This window comes from Lynx canadensis, chromosome D2 (assembly GCF_007474595.2).
Source record: "Lynx canadensis isolate LIC74 chromosome D2, mLynCan4.pri.v2, whole genome shotgun sequence".
Classification (NCBI taxonomy): Eukaryota; Metazoa; Chordata; class Mammalia; order Carnivora; family Felidae; genus Lynx; species Lynx canadensis.
The window spans coordinates 57,630,778-57,654,018 of NC_044313.2; the positions used below are offsets into that span (position 1 = coordinate 57,630,778).

Genomic DNA, 23,241 nt, shown 5'->3' on the forward strand with positions numbered 1-23,241 from the left:
GATCAGTGTTAGTTGATTTTGATTCTATAATAACAGAAAGTGAGGTTGACTTCTCAACTCAAGTGCATTTTTTACAAAAATAACAGATTCAAGACTAAAAAAGTATGAAAGGTTATAGAGTAAACCTCCTGTTCCTTCGATACCCAATTCCTTAACCATGGGGAAATGGTCACCAGTTATTATTAGAGGTTCTGTTTTGTTTTTGCCAGTTGCATAGTATTTCACTCTCAGTGAACCATGGCCCTTGGGCCACATCCAGCCCACACTTCTGATTCACGTATAGCTTATAAACCAGGGATGGTTTCTTACACTTTTAAATAATTTCTAAAATGAAAAAAATATGCAACAGGGACTGTAAGTGGTCCACAAACCTAAAGGAGCATTAAAAGTTCAAAACATTTTAATGCTGCTGAAAAACTAAGCTGATAATGTAAACAATACCTTCACCTACTAAGGTCAAGCCAAAAAAGATACATAAAAACTTCCTAAAATTATTAGTTACAAAGGAAATGTAAATGCCAAAATCAGTTTTTTGGTTTTTTTGAACAGCAGGCAAAAGTTTATTAGAGTAAAAGATCAGAAAGGAAGAACAGTAGGACAGCTCTCTTTATAGAGGGGACATTCGAAAGTGAATGCCCCAGAATTAAGTTTAAATAAGACCTCATATTTATTCAAACTAGATCACAGCTGGATCTGTGACCAAAAACCATAAAAGAGAAAACAAAACCATATGCTTTCCAGCTGTATTTAACATATTGTTAAATTATTATGTAAATCCAACCAATATTCATCTTCAAACTCTGGAACACTAGAATACAAATAAAATTGTGGTCTATTCTTCATTCAGATATCCAAAAGAAATTAAAATAATGGCAAACTAACCTGTGTTAAAAGGGTCTGTTGAGGTTGCTGTAACTGAAAATAGAAAAAAGAAAAACAAAAAAGATCAATTGAAATTGTTTCACAGGTGCTTTATATAAGGAAAAATTCCTATTAAGTCAGTACTTCATTTCTAATTAAGAAATACAGTAAAAAATACCAGAAGTCATTAGGTGTAAGGTTTCCTACAACTATTTCTTTTTTTTTCCTACAACTATTTCTAAGCGTAGATCTGATATATAACTAACTCATTCAATGGAACAACCTGGCTGCCTCCATGAGCACAGCATGCAACTCTTCATCTCGGGGTTTTAAGTATGAGCCCACACTGGGAGTAGAGATTACTTAAACATAAAATCTTTAGGGGTGCCTGGGTGGCCACTGAGCTTCTGACTTTGGCTCTGGTCATGATCTCGCAGTAGTGGTTTAGAGCCCTAAACTGGGCTCTGCACTGACGGCAAGATCTTCTGTCTCTCTCTCTCTGCCCCTCCCCTGCTCTCTCTCTCTCAAAAATAAACATTAAAACAAACAAACAAACAAACAAACAAACTCCTTAACAAAAGGGGTGTCTCGGTGGCTCAGTCAGTTGAGTGTCCAATTGTTGATCTCTGCAGAGGTCAAGATCTCATGGTTCATGAGATCAAGCCCTGCATCAGGCTCTGGGCTGGCCATGTGGAGCCTGCTTGGGATTCTCTCTCATTACACTTTCCCCACTCACTTGCTCTCCTCTCTCTCAAACATTTTTTTTAATCTTAAAAAAAACGAAAACCAACTAATTCGTTCAATAAAGAAATTGATCTTTTATCTTATTTCATAAGAGTAACACCCACAAAAAAACCCTATGAGACCCTAGACAGGAAAATTTCTAGTTCTACCACGTTAATCACTGTGCTACAGAAATGATTAAATATCATCAGTATGCTACCTGTATCAAAAATATCATTGGCTATCTATTTGCATCTGGCTGACTCAGTTAGTAGTGCATGAGACTCTTGATCTCAGGGTCCTGAGCCTTAGCCACATGTTTGGGTGTAGAAATTACTTAAAAAATATATCATTGACTATCTACATGATACAACTGATAAAGGATAAATTCCCCATATATATGAATGACTCACACAGTAACTCACACCAAAAAACGATCTTATTAAAAAATCGGCAGAGGATCCAGACATTTTTTCCAAAGACATACAGATAGATGAAACAACACATGAAAAGATGTTCAACATCATGCATCATCAAGGAAATGCAAATCAAAGCTACAATGAGCTATCACTTCACACCTGTCAGAATGGCAAATTCAAAAACACATGAAATTAAGTGTTGGCAAGAATGTGGAGGAACTGTCATGTACTGCTGGTGGAATGTGAATTGATACAGCTACTGTGGAAAACAGCATGGAGGTTCCTCATAAAATCAAAAATAGAAATACCATATAATCCAATAATTCCACTATTGGATATTTACCCAAAGAAAACAAAAACACTAACGTGAAAAGATATATGCACCTCTAGGTTTACCACAGTATTATTTATAAGCCAATATATGGAAGCAACCACACACACACACACACACACACACACACACACACACACAGGAATATTACATAGCCACAAAAAAGGATGAGCTTGTGCCATATCAGACAATACAGATGGACCTAGAGACTATTATGCTAAGTGAAATATGTCAGACTGAGAAAAACAAATACATGATTTCATTCGTAAGTGGATTAGAAAAAAAATGAACAAAAAAGGAGAATCAGAGCTATAAACACAGAGAACTGATGGCTGCCGGAAAGGAGGAGGTTTGAGCAAAATGAGTGAAGGGAAGAGGGAGATTCAAACTTCTAGTTACAGAATGATTAGGTCACAGGAATGAAAAGGCACAGCCTAAGGGGGAGCTTGGATGGCTAAGTCGGTTAAGAGTTCAACTCTTGATTTCAGCTTAGGTCACAATCTCATAGTTTGTGAGAGTGAGTCCCATGTGTGGCTCTGTGCTGACAGGGCAGAGCCTGCTTGGGATTCTCTCTCCCACACTTAAGAGCAAGCAAACATGCACATTCCCTCTCTCTAAAAATAAACATTCATAAAAATAAACATTAAGGGGTGCCTGGATGGCTCAGTTGGTAGGCGTCGACTTTGGCTCAAGTCATGATCTCACGGTTCATGAGTTCAAGCCCCGCATCGGGCTCTACGCTGACAGCTCAGAGCCTGGAGCCTGCTTCGGATTGTGTCTCCCTCTCTCTCTGCTCCTCCCCTGCTCACACTCTCTCTCAAAAATAAATAAAAAAATAAATAAACATTAAAAAATTTTTTAAAAATCTGAATGAAGGTTCAAAAAACTGAAGAAGTTCCTAGTTTATAGTTCTCTTACATTACATTTTACAATAGTGCTGTACAAGCTTGCGAAGATAGAATATGGGTCGTCAGTCTTTATATCAGACTTCAGTTCCTCCATTTGGAATTCAGAAAGAGGAGGGATCCTGAAGAAATCATATGTGGAACATACTTTGACACCTACTGTGTTATAAAATGTATCATCAGATGTGCCTTGAGAATAGTAAATGTAACATTAAAAAAAGTTGCTGGCTATAAAAAAAATTTTTTTTTTTTTAGCATAGCGTAAGGAACACAGTCAGTGTTGTTCTAATAACAATGTAACAAGACACATGGTAGCCACATTTGCGGTGAACGTAGCATAATGTATAAATTTGTCACATCATTAAGTTGTATACCTGAAATTAATGTAACAAATGTGTGTCAACTATACTCAAAAAGAAAAGCTCAGCCTAGTAAAAGAAAATAAAATTAGGGGTGCCTGGGTAGCTCAGTCAGTTGAGAGTCCAACTTCGGCTCACGTCATGCTCTCACGGTTCTTGGATTCAGGCCTACATCGAGTTCTATGCTGACAGATCAGAGCCTGGAGACTGCTTTGGATTCTGTGTCTCCCTCTCCGTCTGCCACTCCCCCACTCACGCTTCATCCATCTCTCTCTCTCAAAAAAAAAAAAAAAAAAAAAAAATCACAGGCTATCTAATTCATATATATCCCCCTAAAATGAGAAGCCTTCTCAGATTTGCCACATGCATGGGGACCATAAGGGACCATACACTCTGACATCGTTTTTTTGGCAATAGTAAAGGATAACACTCATTACCAGAAAATACAAGGAATTGGTGTAAAAAGAAAAAAATTTAAATTATGGAATAGAAAGTTGACTTAAGCTAGGATAAAAGAATCTATGTGGGGTCCTATTCAAAGCACCCGGCTTACCTGGGATTACCATGTATTAGAGGTTTAATCTACCAAATTATTTTTTCTCTAAGTCAAGAATAAACAATGGCATTTTTTAAGGCAATAGCATTTGAGCCTTTCATTTTCATACGGTTCAACCTAACACATAATCTTTAATGATACACTTCATAACAGTAATAAAATAAGTCTAAGGATATTTTTGAAAAGCAGGTAGCCAACTCTGACATCAATCTCTTGCCAAATTTTTACAAGTTTACATCAATATTAGGGGGATAGTATAACCTTCAGTGAAAGTGCAATGCTTCTGAAGCCCCAAAGGACTTAGCCAAGAATGAAATTGGGTCATGGATCCACTAGGGACAAGACCTTATGGATAAGAAGCCTCATGTTTATCTAGTGTTTTTGGATCTAAGTTTTTGGTCCTTCTCTCATATCCCCTTTTCCCCTCCTGATTGCTATACTTTCCTGAAGCTATCAACAACACTGGGAAGAAAGAAGACTACCTCTACTCTTAAAAAGCCTTGAGTGGGTGCTTAGGCTAGAACCTATCTAGATTTCAGCAGGGCAAACTCTTTTCTCCTTGACATGCCTCTCCTTGGGTTCATTTTTTCTTAGCTTTTCCTATCATCACAGATATAAGGCTCCATAGAACATAATTATAGAACAAGACTAGGGAAAAAGGGCTAAAAAAACTTGCTTTTTCCCTACGTCGGGAGTTTTCAAATTGTCAAAATGTGCTATGAGAGTAGGAATGGGAAAATACAACGGGAGGCTTCTACCCACTTTCAACAGCTCTATTTTAATATTTTATATATTGAGTTTCAATACACGATTTCATTAGGTGAAAACAGAGAGGATTCTGTTGCTTTAAAAAAAAAAAAGGCTCACGGGGCGCCTGGCTGGCTCAGTTGGTAGAGTGTGCGACTCTTGACCTCAGAATCGTGACTCAAGTCCCACACTGGGTATAGAGCTTACATTAAAAAACCAAAATAATAAAACCAATAAAAATAAAAAATAAAGGCTCAAAGCCAGTGGTCTATCTAGGGCTTAGGTTTCAAATGAGAAAAAGGACCTTTTCATTTTCACATATGGTCTAATACAGCACAGTAGGGCTAGATGCTCCAGACAGAAGTACTGGGCCACTGACTCAGTAACAGATTCTTTCCAGATTATCCTCTGCATGCTTTCTTAGCAACATGTGACAAAAATGGCTGCTAGTTGAAGATTTCAATTTCCACAGGACACCTCTCCTACCTTCCTCTCCCTGGGAGACATTCCTTTTAACCTACCTCATTTCCCCACCCCAAAAGAATTCAAATCACACATTAATGTAGCTGAAAGGACATAAAATCTGTATAAATTGAATCTGGGACAAATGGCTTTTTAAAAATCAGTTTTTAATATGGAAAATATAAACTAACCTGCTGTTGCACACTATACAAGGCCTGCTGAGGTTGTGAATATTGCTGGAAAAAAATTTTTTTTCAAAGAAAAATATGGATGTTAGTTTTATTCATTCTCAAAGTGATATACATATATACAAATACATAAACAAACTTATACTAAATAGAAATTTTCTTGAACAGCTAAACTTGATGAAAAATAAGCAAAAGATATAAGGACTATCCGTTTTAAGAATTTTGACCATGCAGATGCACTGCTCCATATATCTTAGCATATATAGTAATTTTAATCACCTGAAAAATAAGCATAATAAAACCCCACAATTATTAAGTCTTTAAAAAATGAAAGTACCTACTGTGGCTACACAGAATTAATAGTTTTCTATGTCACATATTAAAAGCCAACAAAGGGGGTGCCTGGGTGGCTCAGTTGGTTGAGCGTCCAACTTTGGCTCAGGTCATGATCTCACAGTCTGTGAGTTCAAGCCCCGCGTCAGGCTCTGTGCTAACAGCTCAGAGCCTGAAGCCTGCTTCGGATTCTGTGTCTCCCTCTCTCTCTGCCCCTCCCTTGCTCATGCTCTGTCTCTGTCTCAAAAATAAATAAAAACACTTAAAAAATAAATAAATAAAAGCCAACAAAGGAGTGCCTGGGTGGCTGAGCTGGTTGAGCATCCAACTCTTGGTTTTGGCTTAGATCGTGATTTTACAACAGCCCCAAGTTGGGCTCTGTGCTGACAGCGTGGAGCCTTCTTGGGATTCTCTTTCTCTCTCCTCCTCTCTAACCGCCCCCCCCCCCACTACTCACGCTCTCTTGCTGTCAAAATAAATAAATAAACTTAAAAAAAATAAAGAGATTCACCTGTTGCAATGCAGCTGCTGCAGCTGCAGCTTGTTGCTGCAGCGCCGCAGTCTGAGTTAACTGATAGTTTGCTGGGGTTTGTGTCGTAAGGCCGGCTGCTGCTAATGCAGTTTGCTGTGTGTAAATGGTAGGAGATGCTCCAAGGAGTGATGGCTGTTGAACACCCAACGCGGCTAAAATGAGATTAAAAAGGAAAGAAAAGAAAAACCTTATTTGGATCCTTCCTAGGAATCTTCCATAAGTACTTAGTTATGAATAATGTTGTAATTGTTTAGTAATAACCTAAAGCAGAATTTGAGTAAAGCTTGTTAAACTGAACTGATTCAAGTACCGTCCCAGATCCCAGTGGCTTTGTACTTAATGTTGATGTCATGATTGAAAACATAATTCTATAAAATCAAACTGCACAATGAACACAACCAACCTTACCTAGATCAAAAGTCTAAAGTACTCTTAAGAAGTATTTTCAGGAAAAAATGCAGAAAATAAATTGTATTATTTTACTAATCTAGAATTTACTGTTTTATCTTCAAGAAGATGAAAATCATATATTATAGGCAGTGCTGCTGCAAGTTATCCACCTATAACTTTCTACTGGACAAAATTTTCATGTATTTCTACTTTGCATTAAAGATTTATAAAACTAGGGGCACCAGGCTGGCTCAGTTGGTAGATGGGATTCTTCGTCTCGGGGTTGTAACCTTGGAGTCCCATGTTGGGTGCACATTACTTAAAAATAACATCTTAAAGGGGCATACCTGGGTGGCTCAGTCGGTTAAGTGTCTGACTCTTCATTCTGGCTAGGGTTGTGATCCAAGGTTCATGGGATTAGGCCACATGTCAGGCTCCATACTGAGCCCAGAGCCTGCTTGGGGTTCCTTCCCTCCCTCCCTCCCACACTCTCTCTCTCTCTCTGTCCCCCCACTCTGCCCTGCTCCCCAACTCCTGTGCTCTCTTTCAAAACAAAACAAAACAAAAAAGATTTAGAAAATACTAAATAACGAGGAAATAATAAACCAGGAAATACACCAAAGCAACACTTTAAAATTGTTGCACTACTTTATGGGACAATGCGACAAAATTAACCACAGCAACTTAAAATTACCACCTGATTAAACCAAATTGGGGAAAGAACTCAGAAGGACAGATTTAGGTATGTAATTGTTTAATGTATGCTTAGAGCTAAGATTTTACTTGAAGCTTTCATGCAATTCCACTGAATGCAAAAAAGCAATCAATTAAACACTGCAATCTAAAAAATAAAATAAAAATTGCATCTAGCACTATCCTTCCCAAAATTGGATCTCCTTATACAATGACTAGTTCCCCAGGACATTAAAGTCTGAAAGCAAAGAAAAAAGGGTCCAAGGTTTAAAAAGCTAAAGAAACGGGGCGCCTGACCGCCTAAGCTGGTAAAGCATGCGACTCTTGATCTCGGGGTCATGAATTCAAGCCCTACAATGGACACAGAGCTTACATTAAGAGAAAAAAAAAAAGTTGGGGCACCTGGGTGGCTCAGTGGCTCAGGTGATTGAGCAGCTCTTTTTTTTTTTTTTTAATGTTTTTATTTATTTTTGAGACAGAGAGAGACAGAGCATGAGCAGGGGAGGGGCAGAAAGAGAGGGAGACACAGAATCTGAAGCAGGCTCCAGGCTCTGAGCTGTCAGCACAGAGCCTGACGTGGGGCTTGAACTCACAGACCGCAAGATCATGACCTGAGCTAAAGTTGGACACTCAACCGACTGAGCCACCCAGGCACCCCGAGCAGCCCTTAAAATATGCTCAGGTCATGATTTCAAGGTCCTGGGATGGAGCCCTGCATCAGGCTATGCACTGACAGCAAGGAGCCAGCTTGGGATTCTGTCTCCCTCTCTCTGCTCCAAACACACTCACACGCACCACCTGCCTTTCAAAATAAATAAATAAACTCTGGGGCATCTGGGTTGCTCAGTGGGTTGAGCATCCAACCCTTGGTTTCAGCTCAGGGCAGGGTCTCACAGCTCAAGGGACTGAGCCCCATGTCAGTCTCTGCAATGACAGAGCAGAGCCTCCTTGGGATTTTCTCTCTCTCCCTCTCTCTGCCCTTCCTCGCTTGAGTGTGCCTGTGCACACACACTCTCTCTCAAAATAAATAAACTTTAAACTTTAAAAAAAGTATATGAAACAACTTTTTTAAAAAGTATAGGAAACAATGAATTAAGCACATAATTTTACTCAGAACCTTTAATGTGCCAACTAAGCATTAGGAACCTCAAAAGATTGCCATAAAAGTAGTATTTACTCACGGAACACACTCTTTTACAAAGCATCTTGCTTGTATCTGAAAATACATATCTGTAAAATATCTGGGAAAAATGCTGCCCTATAACTATTAAGTTAACACCCTTATACAAAGAATAGTATTTTGCTGTACAGGAAGAGAACAGAGAACATTAATGAACTAAACAAAGCACCTAATCTAGAATATCCCAGAAAATCTTTAGAAGTGTGAGGTCCATTATCAGTCATTTAAAAGTTCAAATTAATTTTACTTAAAACAAACCAACGACAAAGCAAAGCAAAAACAAAAATCTCAGAAATTATATTTGTCATTCTTATAAATTACAAATGACTCCCTGCAAAACATACAGATCGTTAAAAATTTAAAAAGAGGGGGGAGGAGAACCTAAGGGGGGAAAAAAGTTCTAAATGTCCTAAATCCTTACCACATTAATCTTCTTTTGTTTTTAAGTCGTTTTGTCGTTTTGTTTTTAAGTAAGTGAGATATCACAGATGGGCAGAAAGGAGAAACCAGGCCTAACTACATGAATTTAAATAGAAGTTTAAATAAAAGGGCAACTAGGTGGCTCAGTCAGTTAACCATCAGGCTTCAGCTCAGGTCATGATCTCACAGTTTGTGAGTTCAAGCCCCTCTGTCAGCTCAGAGCCTGAAGCCTGCCTCAGATTTTGTGTCTCCTTCTCTCTCTCTGCTCCTCCCCTGCCTGTGCTCTTTCTCTCTCAAAAATAAGTAAATAGGAGCACCTGGGTGGCTCAGTCAGTTGAGCGTCTGTCTGCGGTTCAGGTCACCATCTCATGGTTTGTGGGTTTGAGTCCCACATTAAACGCTCTGCTGTCAGCTCAGAGCCCACTTCGGATTCTTTGTACCCCTTTCTCTCTGCCCCTCCCCGACTAGAGCACACTCTTACTCTCTCAAAAATAAACATTAAAAATAAATAAGTAAATAAACATTAAAAAAAGAAATTTAAATAAAAGTGGAGAATCTCTTAATGCTAGCCCAAGTTCAAAATGAAGTTAACTGCATTGAGAAAAAAAGGTACTGAAATCTAGGATGTAAGTTCTAATCAGTGGATCCTGTTAACATTTTATTTTTTTTTTTTGATCCTGTTAACGTTTTAAAATTGTATGCAAAATTGCAAACAAGAAAGTCCAAAGCTTTCCTCCATTTTAAAGAGAATTACAGACCCAAAAAAGGTTAAGAACTGCTGTTCTAGGATAACAGAAGCCAGATACTCATTGAACACAAGATAAGGACCATAGCGAAAATTATTAGTGTTTTAAATTCTAAGATTGGCGTGTTACACATCTGACAAAAGTGGCACCAAGGATTCAATTATCATACTCATCTCCTTCACCTACCTGTGGTGTGACCTCAGATCTGCTCTGTTTCATTCTGTTAGTACCTATTTCCAGAACCCTGGATGTTGCCACAGCAGAATGGCGCAAAGCCAGGATCTCAGAAAGTCTGGTTTCTTTTCTTAAAGCTTTTCTAGGTGTTCTGAATCCTGGCAGCATACACAGCAGCCTACCATAAGTAGGTAGGATGACAGACACATCTCTTTTTCACTGTTACCAATCAGTGTGATAAATCAGAAACTACCAAAAAATTAAGGTGACTCCTGAATAATGTGGGGGTTAAAGGTGCTTGACCTCCTCAAACAGTGAAAAATCCACATAAAACTTTTGATTCCCCTCAAACTACTTCCGATAGCCTAGTGGTTTGGGATAAAATATTCCTAAATGAAAGAAATTCCAATTAGCTAATTTGTTGATGACATTATTTTTCTAGGACCTCAATACAGTGTTAGGTCTATGTAAGCCATTCACATATAGGGAACCAGTCGGTTAAACATACTGATGTCTTGAAAGTTGAAAAGAAAACAGAGATGCCTCGCTGGCTTAGTTGGTAGAGTGAGCAACTGCAACTCTTAATCTCAGGGTCATGAGTTCAAGCCCCACATTGGGGGCTTACTTTAAAAAAGGTGGAGTGGTGCCTGGGTGGCTTTGTCAGTTAAGCATCCAACTCTTGATTTCAGCTCAGGCCACGACCTCATGGTTTCTTAGATGGAGCCCAACATCAGGTTCCATGCTGGTTGGGATTCTCTCTCTCTCTTTCTGCCCCTCCCCCGCCTGATCTCTCAAAATAAAGAAACTTTTTAAAAAATGTGTTAAAAAAAAATTCCATACACATATATTAGCAGTTACTGATTGGACCAACACTTAGTCATAAAAGTTTGTCCCTCCCATGTTTTCTAATTATAATTTCTCCCTGAATTTTGCATTGTAGGATTACTGTTTAAAGATTTTTGGAAGAAAACAAAGTAGCATAAAGTGATACACTAAAATGAGGAGAAAGAAAACTATGTGGCATAGAAAAAGTATAAAGCAATTTAAAAAAAAAAAAAAAAAAAGAAAAAGAAAAAAAAGGGGCGCCTGGGTGGCGCAGTCGGTTAAGCGTCCGACTTCAGCCAGGTCACGATCTCGCGGTCCGTGAGTTTGAGCCCCGCGTCAGGCTCTGGGCTGATGGCTCAGAGCCTGGAGCCTGTTTCCGATTCTGTGTCTCCCTCTCTCTCTGCCCCTCCCCCGTTCATGCTCTGTCTCTCTCTGTCCCAAAAATAAATAAACGTTGAAAGAAAAAAAAAAATTAAAAAAAAAAAAAAAAGAAAAAGTATAAAGCTCAGTTTTATTACAAATTATTTCAGGGGTGCCTGGGTGGCTCAGTCGGTTAAGCGTCCGACTTCAGCTCAGGTCACGATCTCACGGTCCGTGAGTTCGAGCCCCGCGTCCGGCTCTGGGCTGATGGCTCGGAGCCTGGAGCCTGCTTCCGATTCTGTGTCTCCCTCTCTCTCTGCCCCTCCCCCGTTCATGCTCTGTCTCTCTGTGTCTCAAAAATAAATAAACGTTAAAAAAAAAAAAATTATTTCAGGGGGTGCCTGGTTAGCTAAGTCGGAAGAGCATACAACTCTTGATCTTGGGGTCGATTTCAACCCCCACATTGGGTGTACAGAGGTCACTTAAATCAATAACCTTAAAAAAATTAATTCAGGATTGATGTAACCCACCAGAATTCAGGACACGTGTTAATGGTATTTATAAACCACTAAAAACTTAGGTCCTGTATTGTATTTTTTCCTTTAAAACTTTTTAAGGGGTGGGGGAAGACTTCTTAAGAAATCTTACCTGGCTCAGTTAGTTAAGCATCTGACTCTAAATTTTGGCTCAGATCATGATCTCATTGTTTGTGGCACGGAGCCCCATGTTGGGCTCTGTGCTGGTAGCGTGAAGCCTGCTTGTGATTCTCTCACCTTCTCTCTGCCGCTCCCCCACTCACATGTGCTCTCTCTCTCTCTCTCAAAATAAACTTTAAAAAATAAAAAACTACTAATAGCCTACTGCTGACTGAAAGCCTTGCCAGTAACATGAATGGTTAGGATATTTTGTATATAATTATGTGCTGTATTCTTACAATAAAGCTAGAGAAAAAAAAATCATAAGGAAAACACATTTACAATACTGTACTTATCAAAAAAAACTGCATAAAAGTGGACTCACACAGTTCACACCCCTGTTGTTCAAGGGTCAATACCTGTTGGTAATGAAGGGTTCAACTGCTAGGAGAAATTTATGGGAAGGAAATTTATATTCTATTGGTTGTATCACACCACTAGCTAGTTAATTCAAATTCTGTGAAATTACTGTGCATGTGGTTGTGGCCTTTATGTATCTGTGATATAGCTCTTTTTTTTCCTAATGTTTATTTTTGAGGGACAGAGCATGATTGGGGGAGGGGCAGAGAGCGAGGGAAACAGAATCTGAAGCAGGCTCCCGGCTGAGCTGCCACCACATAGCCCGAAATGGAGCTCGAACTCACAAACTGCGAGATCATGACCTGAGCCAACGTTGGACACTTATACTGACTCAGCCATCCTGGTGCCCCAATACAGTTCTTGTTAAAATCATTCGAGACTTTATTCTGAATAAAATATATTTCATTATTAATGCTCCCCTTTTTTGTGGTTATCTGAGAAACCATCCTTGAATATTTTTAATTTTTTAATGTTTTTATTTATTTTTGAGGAGAGAGAGCGCACTCACGAGCAGGAAAGGGGCAGAGAGAGGGGGAGACACAAAACCCAAAACAGGCTCCAGGCTCTGAGATGTCAGCATGGAGCCCAGCACAGGGCTTGAACTCAAGAACTGCGAGATCATGACCTGAGCTGAAGTCAGATGCTTAACAAACTGAGTACCCAGGAGCCCCATATCCTTGAATATTTGTAGACAGAATTTTTTCCAATCATCCACAATGGGACAGTCTGTTCATTTATCTATTATCTGATTCAATATGATTGCTGAAGGTCTTGTAACCCTTCTGAAACAGATAAGCTTTTCACAGTGTTATCAGTACTTTCATTGACAAACCTATGAAATGAGCCCTAAACCACATAAATAAGTAAATTTAAGGACTAAGCTTTCTTAAACCTTTAAGAACTGTAAATTTTATCATTTCCTAAAACATAAAATCAGTTTCATATGACTGAAAATCACTTGTGTTATGACACACTAATAGTTATTAGTTATCACTGTTGTATTTTAAAATCTTTATTGTGCTCTATCTTTACTAAGAGGAGTCATCCTGAGATAATAAAATTCAAAACCTCAGATACTGATATCAGATACTTCCTTTTTTCACCTTATGCAAAATTTAAAGTATTGGTCAAGCAATGATTCATCCTTTGAAATTTCCACCTACCAACTATGTTCAAAAAGCAATCTATTTAGAGAGAAAAACAGCATGAATATATGGGGGATTTTCTTCATAACTTGTGGATTTATAAAGTACTTACACACCCAGTTTTAAATCAAGTGAACAAATCTTTTAAATGTCATCTTTTGATACCCTTTTAAGATCAGATTTCACACAACTATAAAACCTCTGATGCTCCTATTTGCAGATAACTATTTTAAAATTGGATACCTCATTGATCAATGCATTCCTGTGGCTTTCAAGGTTCTACTCTAAGCCCATGATGTACCCACTGATTAGAAATATTCACTACCTTTTAAGAATAATAGGTTAGGGCATTAAGAATAAGAAATTAAGGGGAGGGGAGAATAAGAAATTAAAGAAGTCAAATGCACAAATTTCCCTTTATAAAATAAATTAATTTGTGGGTAACATTAAAAAAAAAAGAAGGGGCGCCTGGGTGGCGCAGTCGGTTGAGCGTCCGACTTCAGCCAGGTCACGATCTCGCGGTCCGTGAGTTCGAGCCCCGCGTCAGGCTCTGGGCTGATGGCTCGGAGCCTGGAGCCTGTTTCCGATTCTGTGTCTCCCTCTCTCTCTGCCCCTCCCCCATTCATGCTCTGTCTCTCTCTGTCCCAAAAAATAAAAAAAAAAAAAAAAAAAAGAAGGCACAACATAGTATTTTAAATACATTCTAAGTATTGTATGCTTCTATAACTGCATTGTTTGATACAGTAGCCACCAGCCATACGTGGCCATTTTAATTTAAATTTGTGAAAATTCGGTGTGTCTGGGTGGCTCGGTTGTTTAAGCAACAGACTCTCAATTTCGGCTCAGGTCATGATTTTGCGGTTCACGAGATCGAGCCTCACATCACACTCTGCACTGTCAGCCCAGAGCCTGCTTGGGACTCACTCTCTCTCTCTCTGCCTCTCATCAGCTTGTGTACACGCTCTATCAGTCAATTAGTGAAAATTAAATAGAATTAGAAATTCAGTTCCTCAGTCACAATAACATTATTTTTTTTAATGTTTATTTTTGGGAGTGTGAGCAGGCAGGGGCAGAGAGAGAGAGAGAGAGAGAGAGAGGGAGAGAGGGAGGGAGGGAGAGAATCCCAAGCAGGCTCCCCACTGTCAGCACAGAGCCTGATGCGGGGCTCACAAACTGTGAGATCATGACCTGAGTCGAAATCAAGAGCCTGATACTTAACCGACTGAGCAACCCAGGTGCTCCTCATAGTAACCACATTTAAAGTACTCAGCAGCCCCATGTGGCCAGTGGCTACCAAATCAGGCAATGAAGATAAATATCCATCATAAAAGAAAGTTCTTCTCAGTGATCAGTGCTATTCCCTAAGAAAAAGGCAAAGCCTTAACTAATTATCTGTTATACAGTTTTCTTATAATCTCTATAAAGATTAATACCCTTGAAGACAACTGCTTTTCCATTCTTTTGACGTGCCAAGGAATTGATAAGTTGTGATCCTGGCTATAATCTCCTCCAGCTATTATTCAAATAACTGTTCGTCAACAATGATTTTCCTTTCAGGCAGTTGAAGACACTATTTATAATGTCCTATGATTTCTTCTATCCTTAATTGCCTCTGATATTTACCTGATTTTCAGCCCCGTTTCTTTCAAGGATCTTGTATGATCCAAAGTTAATATTCAAGCTTTCAAGATTACTTGCAGGGGCGCCTGGGTGGCTCAGCTGGTTAAGCATCTGACTCTTGATCTTAGCTCAGGTCATGATCTCATGGTTCGTGAGATCAAGCACCACCTGCCCCTGCCACCTCAAGCTCTCTCTCTCAAACAACAAAAACTTTTTCACTGTTACTTCCAATACATTTTCAGCTATAATAGACTAAAATTATTTCCCAGATCATAAAACACATAGTGGAAGAGAAGTCACAACTGCATAAACAGAAGTGGCACGCTCAAGTTAGGACAGAGAGATGGGGCACTCACTGGTTTATAATCTGATATGTTAATGCAGCTCTCACTGAATAAGAGCACAGGTATGGCATATTCAGAGTGGGGTGGGGGGGAGGAGTTGAGCCTTAATAGACTTCATGTGCATTTTTCTTTACTCTCAGGATAAGGTTTTAGAGACTACCTGCTATTACACAGTACTAGTAGTGCTTAAAGAGGGTTAAGCCAGGGGTGCCTAGGTGGCTCAGTCAGTTAAGTGTTTGACTTTAGCTCAGGTCATGATCTCGTGGTTTGAGGGTTCGAGCCCCACATCGGGCTCTATGCTGACATCCCAGAGCCTGGAGCCTGCTTCAGATTCTGTGTTTCCCCTCTCTCACTGAACCCTCCCCTGCTTGCACTCTCTCTCAAAAACAATAAATAAATAAATTTTTTAAAGCAGGGTTAAGCCAACACCAGTAGCAATTCTTTCCTACCAAATGAGTTATAAACATCCAAGTCTGTCTAGGGATGACTAAGATAAGTGAAGTATACATACTATATCAACTATTACTCATTTGAAAAGGACCTTGAATGTTGGAATTTAATAATTTGAGCTGCTGATTCAAGAGATTAGGGTTTTAAAAGATGACTATTGGGCAAGAATAAAGAGGTAGAAAAAATGGGATCGTATTTAAAACTGTATTGATATTAGCTTCAGCCACCTGTGTAAAAGCACATTATCACTATATTTTTAACTCCTAAACCAGTTCATGTTCCTCTATGGACAAAATGTAGTCATTTTACAAAGAGGTGTAAGAAATAGGTGACAAACTGGTTAGAATATGCTAAATCATTCCCAATACTTCAAAATTATGATTATAAACACATACAAATGTAAGTATTTTCAGTCAAATCTAAAAACTACCCCTAGTCAATAATAAGGGCTAAAGATTCAATCAGTGGGGCACATGACTGGCTCAGTAGTGGAGCGTGCAACTCTCAATCCTGAGGTGGTGAGTTCAAGCCCCACATTGGGTATAGAGAGTACTTAAAAAGTAAAAATAAATAAATAAAAATAAATAAATCTCTCATAAACATTCAATCAGTGGTTGGCCAGCAATCTCTATCAATGTCTCTTTATACACAGAAAACTGTTAAAACTTTGAAAAATAAAAGTTCTGGAACCAAATTAAGAATGTCACTGAATACATACCATAGCACTTCAGTTAGAAAATGGAAAAAAAAAAAAAAAAAAAGGAAAATATTAAGAACAATTATTTCAGGGGGCCTGGATGGCTCCCTCAGTTCAGCATCCAACTCTTGGTTTCACTTCACGTCATGATCTCAAGGTTTGTGAGTTCAAGCCCTGTACTGGGGCTCCAGGCTGACAGTGTGGAGCCTGCTTGGGCTCCCTCTCTCTCTCTCTCTGCCCCTCCCCCATTTGTGCGCTCATGCTCCTCTCTCAAATACTCTTCACGTGTGCACACACACAATTATTTCAGTGTGGAAGAAATGAGATTTGGACTGGAAAGACAGAACATCTTGAATACCATCCCAAGAAGTTTGAAATAAATTCTAAAAGTACTTGAAGATACTTTTGCAGATAAGAGAAAAATGGAAGATATAATGAACCACAATTCTGATGTGCTAACATGGACTCTTTTGTGATGTTCTATAAGACCTAAACAAATTTCTTCATCTTTCTGGGCCTCAAATTCCTTATCTGTTAGAGAAAGGAGTTGAGACAGAATCTAGCTCAGGTTTTATCCAGGTTTGAAAAATTCTGTGATTTAGACAGAAATTATGCTTTAGGAATATGACATCTGACATACACATTGGAGGAGAGAAATAACAAGTAGCCTATCCAGTAAATAAAAGAAGAAAGCAAATAAAAACAATTAGAACTGAATAAAGAATAATAAAGAACAATGCCATCAAGTGACAGATGGGAAAAAGAACTTTTTCACTGGAGGCGCCTGGGTGGCTCAGTCAGTTAAGCATCCAACTTTGGCCCAGGTCATGATCTTGTGGTTTGTGGATTCGAGACCCATGCCGGGCTCTGTGCTGACAGCTCAGAGCCTGAAGCCTGCTTCAGATTCTGTGTTTCCCCCTCTCTCTGCCCCTCCCATGCTCATGCTCTGTATTTCTCTCTCAATAATAAATAAACGTTAAAAAATATTTTTAAAAAGAACCTTTTGACTTAAAGATCTATGGTAAGCATCCTGGATTGGGTTTGAGAAAAGTATGGGAAGTCCTGAAAGTTAGGTGAGAGGCTCTGGTATATGAACTGTAAGCAAGAGAAAGCTGCTTGGTGGCAGTTATTCAAACGTGAAGTGCCCAGGGCCTAAATGTAAAATAAGAGTATACCTGAGGCATTTTCAAAGGGGAAAAAAGTCATGATTTGATATTTGATTGAATATGGGGGGGTAAAGAAAAAGAAAATCAAAGATGACAGATGATGACACCTAGGAATTAGTAACATTTTAAGTGAATATGCAAGGTTTTTTTTAATGTTTATTTATTTTTGACAGAGAGAGAGAGACAGAGCATGAGTGGGGGGAGGAGCAGAGAGAGAGGGAGACACAGAATCTGAAGCAGGCTCCAGGCTCTGAGCTGTCAGCACAGAGCCCGATGTGGGGCTTGAACTCACAGACCGCAAGATCATGACCTGAATTGAAGTCGGATATTTACCCGACCGAGCCACCCAGGCGCCCCTGAATATGCTCAGTATTAAAACTAATCAGGAGTGCCTGGGTGGCTCGGTTGGTTAAGCGTCCGACTTCAGCTCAGAGCATGATCTCACGGTTTCTGAGTTCGAGCCCCTAGTCAGGCTGTGTGCTGACAGCTCAAAGCCTGGAGCTCGCTTTTGGAGTCTGTGTCTCCTTCCCTCTCTGCCCCCCCCCCCACTTGTGCTCTGTCTCTCAAAAATAAATAAATGTAAAAAAAAAATTAAAAAAAAACTGATCAGAAACAATTCAAATACTCATCTTCACTTTTACAACAGATTTCAACAATACAACACAATTATGCATGCTTTTACTTAAGTTTTACTTAAGTCATCTGCATGAATGTAATGAAATTTTCCTATCACTGTTAGCTGAGAATTTTCAAAGTTAGTAAAAATGCTAAAAATATCCTAGAAAATGGAATAGCATAGTCTTTAACTGAAGTTATATGTTAAGTTATATAACAGAAGAGTAGCAATTTTTTAAAGCTATTTATTTGGAGAGAGAGGGGGAGAGGATGCATGCCAAATGCAGGGGAGGCAGAGAGAGGGAGATAATCCCAAACAGGGCTGGAACCCAGGAACAGTGAGATCATGACCTGAGCCGAAATAAAGAGCTGAAAGATTAACCAACTGAGGCACCCAGGTGCCCCAAGTGTACTAATTTTCATATTGCTCTCAAATGAGTCTGGGTGGCTCAGTCAGTTAAGTGCCCGACTTCAGCTCAGGTCATGATCTAGCAGTTTGTGGGTTCGAGCCCCACATCAGGCTCTGTGCTGACACCTCAGAGCCTGGAGCCTGCTTCGGATTCTGTGTCTCCCTCTCTCTCTGCCCCTCCACCATTTGTGTTCTGTCTCTCAAAAATAAATGTGAAAAAAAAGACAGAAAATGAGTCAGAAATATAAGCACAAAAATAAAATATTTAATTCAAGTTGAATTATTCAGTTAACCTTTTTCTGTTCCATGATCATCTAATTTATGACAGTGGCCTCTGATACTACTATGTGTATTTTGTTTTTTCAATAGAGTAAAAAGTGACACCTACACTATTGCCTTAAGTCCTTATATGTCCTTTGTTGAATTTTTTTTCTCAAATTGTATTTGAAGCTGCCAGGAGAAAACTTAAAGCACTGTAATTAGGTTAGAATGTTCTCCATTGAGGGGCACCGGCTGGCTCATTAGCGGAGCATCTAATTCATTTTTTTTTAAATGTTTATTTACTTTTGAAACAGAGACAGAGCGCAAGCAATGAAGGGGCAGAGAGAGGGGGAGACACAGAATCTGAAACAGGCTCCAGGCTCTGAGCTGTCAGCACAAAGCCCAACACGGGGCTCGAACCCACAAGCCGTGAGATCATGACCTGAGCCGGTCAGACGCTCAACCAACTGAGCCACCCAGGCACCCCTGGAGCATCTGATTCTTGATCTCAGGGTTGTGAGAGTTCAAACCCCATGTTAAGTGTGGAGATTACTTAAAAATAAAATCTTTTTTTTAAGTAGGCTTCATGCCCAGTGCAGACCCAACGTGGGGCTGAGATCAAGAGTCAGAAGCTTAACCAACTGAGTCATCCAGGCATCCCAAAAAATTCATCTTAAAAAAAAAAAAAATGTTCTCCATTGAGATGAGATGTAAGTAAGCCATTCCAATTGCCTGAGGATTGAAAATGTAACTTTTACAAAAATTTGAATGGTTCTAAAAATCAGATCCAATAAGATGAGATACTGATTAATCGCAAATAAGACTTTTAAGATGAAGGCAAGAAAACAGCAAGCTATGAGGAAGCAGCCTGATATACAGCACCTGGAAATTATACATTTCAATAAAAACAGTATCACTAAAGCGTTCCATTTAGAGCCTACTCCAGGATTTTTACACGAAAGCTAAGAGTAGATACATGCTAACAAAACACTTGCCTACTTACTGAAATCATGATATGTCAATAAAATTTGATTTTGAAAATCTCTGATTAACAGGTCTAAGATAACCCATAATTTCCTACAGCACAAATACAAGCTCCATTTACACAAATCCCTTTATGTTTGGACTCTATTGCTAAATATCGAAAAGGAGACCTAAATTTACGATTGACTTTTTGTTTGACATTTTTTATAAGCCTTTGCTGTCTCCTTGGCTCAGCCTGAAAACAAAAACAAAAAGAGTATAACCTATATTTAAGTAATTACAATACAAATGTTAAGAGCTATAGAAAGTAACTTTTACCATAACAGCTATTTTGTTGGAACAATACAGATACAAATTTAAAACAAATTATATGCAGAAAAAGCTGGGTAAAACATGTTTAGTTTACCAGCATACAAGTACCTAGTACTTGTTTCCGGACACACAGTAATTGCTAAGAATTCCTGTTTCATCAAAACGAACACCAAAGTCCCCATTATTTAACATAACAAAATACCTGGATCTGAATTAAATATAATCTATAACTACTATTTCATAATATCTTCAGTTACCTGTAGAACTGATCATTTAACCTCCTAAACAAAGAGTAACTAAAATAAAAACTCTAAAGTATCTATTTCTTTAAGGAAAAAGGCCACCTACCTAACAAGATAATCATGTCCATTGAATTTTAGAACACCCAAGTCCGAAGATTATAGTGTCTCTATAAGTGACCTCAAATTACTAAAATATTTCAAGTACATAAAACATGGCAAAGAACCATTATTAGAGAGGTCATAAATAAAAATATACTCAAATTAACAGAATAAGCTGCAACTTTTCTGAGTACTCAAAGAAACTAAAATTCATTCCATAGAATCCTTGGGAATTTATTTAAGATTCAAACAAGAAGTCAAGAAATGGTGTCAAAAAAAAAAAAATATTCCTACAAGCAAAGAAGCTCAATGAAACATTTACAGTGACTTTTTTTTGTTGACCATATTTAGAAAATGTAAACATTCATTGGCTCCTTTTATATCTATTTATCTTTCTCCTTTGCTTGGTAAATTCTTCAGAGTTGGGTTTTGTACTTTAAATTCAAACAACTGAAAAGCAGTCATATATAATTTCTCATAAAATATAAAATTTTAATACATTTATTTTTAAATATAACTTGTGAATACTGACACCTTAACATGCCAAATAAGATAACCTCTAATCAATCAAGTAGCTAACCTAATTAAACCGAATAATTTAATGTTTGAAAAACTATATAAAACTGTCCAAACTGCAGTGTAAAACATGTTTTGCTAGTTGATCCATGAATTTTAAAAGCTTCACAAATAAAAGATACATCATTTGGAAACATTTTACAGTATTACATATAGCTTAATTCACATAGTTATAACATGTCCTCTCCCAACCCCCAAGTTTACAGTACTTGTGTTCAGTAGCCTGACCTGGCTGAGATACCGCAGTGGCTGTAAACTGAGTAGCCCATGGCGGATTCTTCTGTCCTCCAAACTGAGCCATGATGAAAGGAGGAAAAAGCCTTCGCTTGTTTGTCTTCTATAGCAGCGATCTATTAAGAAAGAGCCCACATTTCAAACTTGAAACTATAAACATCATGAAAATATTATTTTAAAGAAATGTTTGTCAAGGACACCTTCGTAGATCATAGTATAAATAGCAAGGTGTATACCAACGTCCGATATGCAGCAAAAACATTTTACATCAAGTATCTCACCAAAGAATACCCAAATTCAACATAGGACATTAGGGGTAGACTAGTAAGAAAGGCACTTCTTTCTGTGACTACAAACTCACATTTCAACGAAGACCATGTGCTATTATCAACCCAAGTCTTAACAAAAAGAACTACACAGCTGCGGGTTCAAACAAAATAAAGCCTGCGTGTTTCTTTTGGCAATGAGTTGGAGATTGAAAGTGGTAAAACCAATAACGGAAATTGGGACGAGACACTGAATAAAGGTATTTAAGACTATCATCTAAATAACGAACATCTCCTTACTTTCTCGGGATGGAAAGGGCCGAGGGGCTCCTTTCCTTTCCCCTCCCTCGAGGGGGAAAGACAGTTGAAATAACGGATCCCTCCCCCCAAAGAACCATCACCAAGCCCCCCCCCCCCCCCCAAAATCAGGCCAGAAAAGGCGAAGATCTCAGCCCGCGCACCCCCTCCTTCCCCCCGCGACTCGGAGGGGCCAGAGCACTGCCATCCATCTTCCTCCAGCCCCAGCTCCTTGCGGGACGCTGACCAGAGAAGGCAGAATCCTACGTCTCACGAGACTGGGCGAAGCGCCAACACTGGGTATTCAAAGTCCTGGTCCCCTTAACCACCGTGCCGGGCAGCCAGCCTCTATCCCCCAAAACCCGCGCCGCCGCCAGCCGCCCGACGCCCTGGGCCGGAGACCGGGAGGCTAAAGCTCAACGGCTTCGCAGCGAGGGACGGCGCTCGGCAGTCCCTCTCGACCCGCCAGACCGAGGCTGAGGGGCGCCGGGGGCACCTGAAGAACCCCGGGGGAGAGAAGGCGGGGGGAAACGAAGCGGTGGGGGAGGGGCCTGCCGCGCGGGGCCTGCTTCGACCCGCACAAAAGGGACCGTGTCCCTCCCGCCCCAGTCCCACGAGAACCCCACCGTCGCTGGCCTACGGACGCCGTGATCCCCAAACGGTCGATCCCAGCCCTTCTGCGAATCCGAAAGGACGACAGGAGCCCCGGTTCCGCCGCCCGCTGCTCCAACCGCGAGGACCAAACCTTCACCTGAATCGGGTCCCGGCTAACACCGAGGCCATTTCAAACCCGTCAGCCTTGGGCGCATGCGCCAACTTCCCCCTCTTCCTCCACGCCTCTCCCCTCCTCCTCATCTCTCCGAGGACGGCGCTGACGGGTTTGCGTTCTGCGTGCGCGCTCCCCAGCTCGCCTTCAATACGCCACCGCCTTCGCTACGCAGCTAGAGCGAGAGCGCGCCTGAGAAGAGTTACCTGGGATTCCCATAACAATGAGCCAGCGGAGTCTCAGCGCCAGCTCTGAAGAAAAGAATTTTGTTAGGCTGGGCAGGAAAGAATCGGCGGTCACGTGATCCGATCGGCTTGCCGCCATTTTGTGCTCTTCGCCTTTTTTGTTTTTTTTTTTCTCATTCAAGTACTTGGAAGAATGAATATGTCCTGTGTCAGCTTCCTTATTTTTTTTTAATTGAGATAAAATTCATTTACCATATAACTCACTCTTTTAAATATTTTGCACAATTCGGTGGCCTTTATTTTTTATTTTTCTA

At 39.7% G+C, this 23,241-nt stretch overlaps 1 protein-coding gene across 4 annotated transcripts in view; it reads right to left on the reverse strand.

The window, feature by feature from the left end:
• Positions 1 to 22,849, reverse strand: part of CCAR1 (cell division cycle and apoptosis regulator 1) — a 65,111-nt gene extending 42,262 nt beyond the window's left edge. The window contains exons 1-5 of one of the 4 annotated variants that reach the window (XM_030334144.2): positions 22,728 to 22,849; positions 21,408 to 21,529; positions 6,396 to 6,568; positions 5,555 to 5,599; positions 883 to 915 (exon numbers count right to left, since the gene is read on the reverse strand). In XM_030334144.2, coding sequence (XP_030190004.1) covers positions 883 to 915; positions 5,555 to 5,599; positions 6,396 to 6,568; positions 21,408 to 21,480 — 324 coding nt within the window. In that variant the 5' untranslated portion in view covers positions 21,481 to 21,529; positions 22,728 to 22,849. Of the gene's footprint in view, positions 1 to 882; positions 916 to 5,554; positions 5,600 to 6,395; positions 6,569 to 21,407; positions 21,530 to 22,602 lie in introns of all 4 variants that reach the window. The other 3 variants (XM_030334146.2, XM_030334143.1, XM_030334145.2) reach the window with 3 other exon arrangements.
• Positions 22,850 to 23,241: the final 392 nt, after the last annotated feature.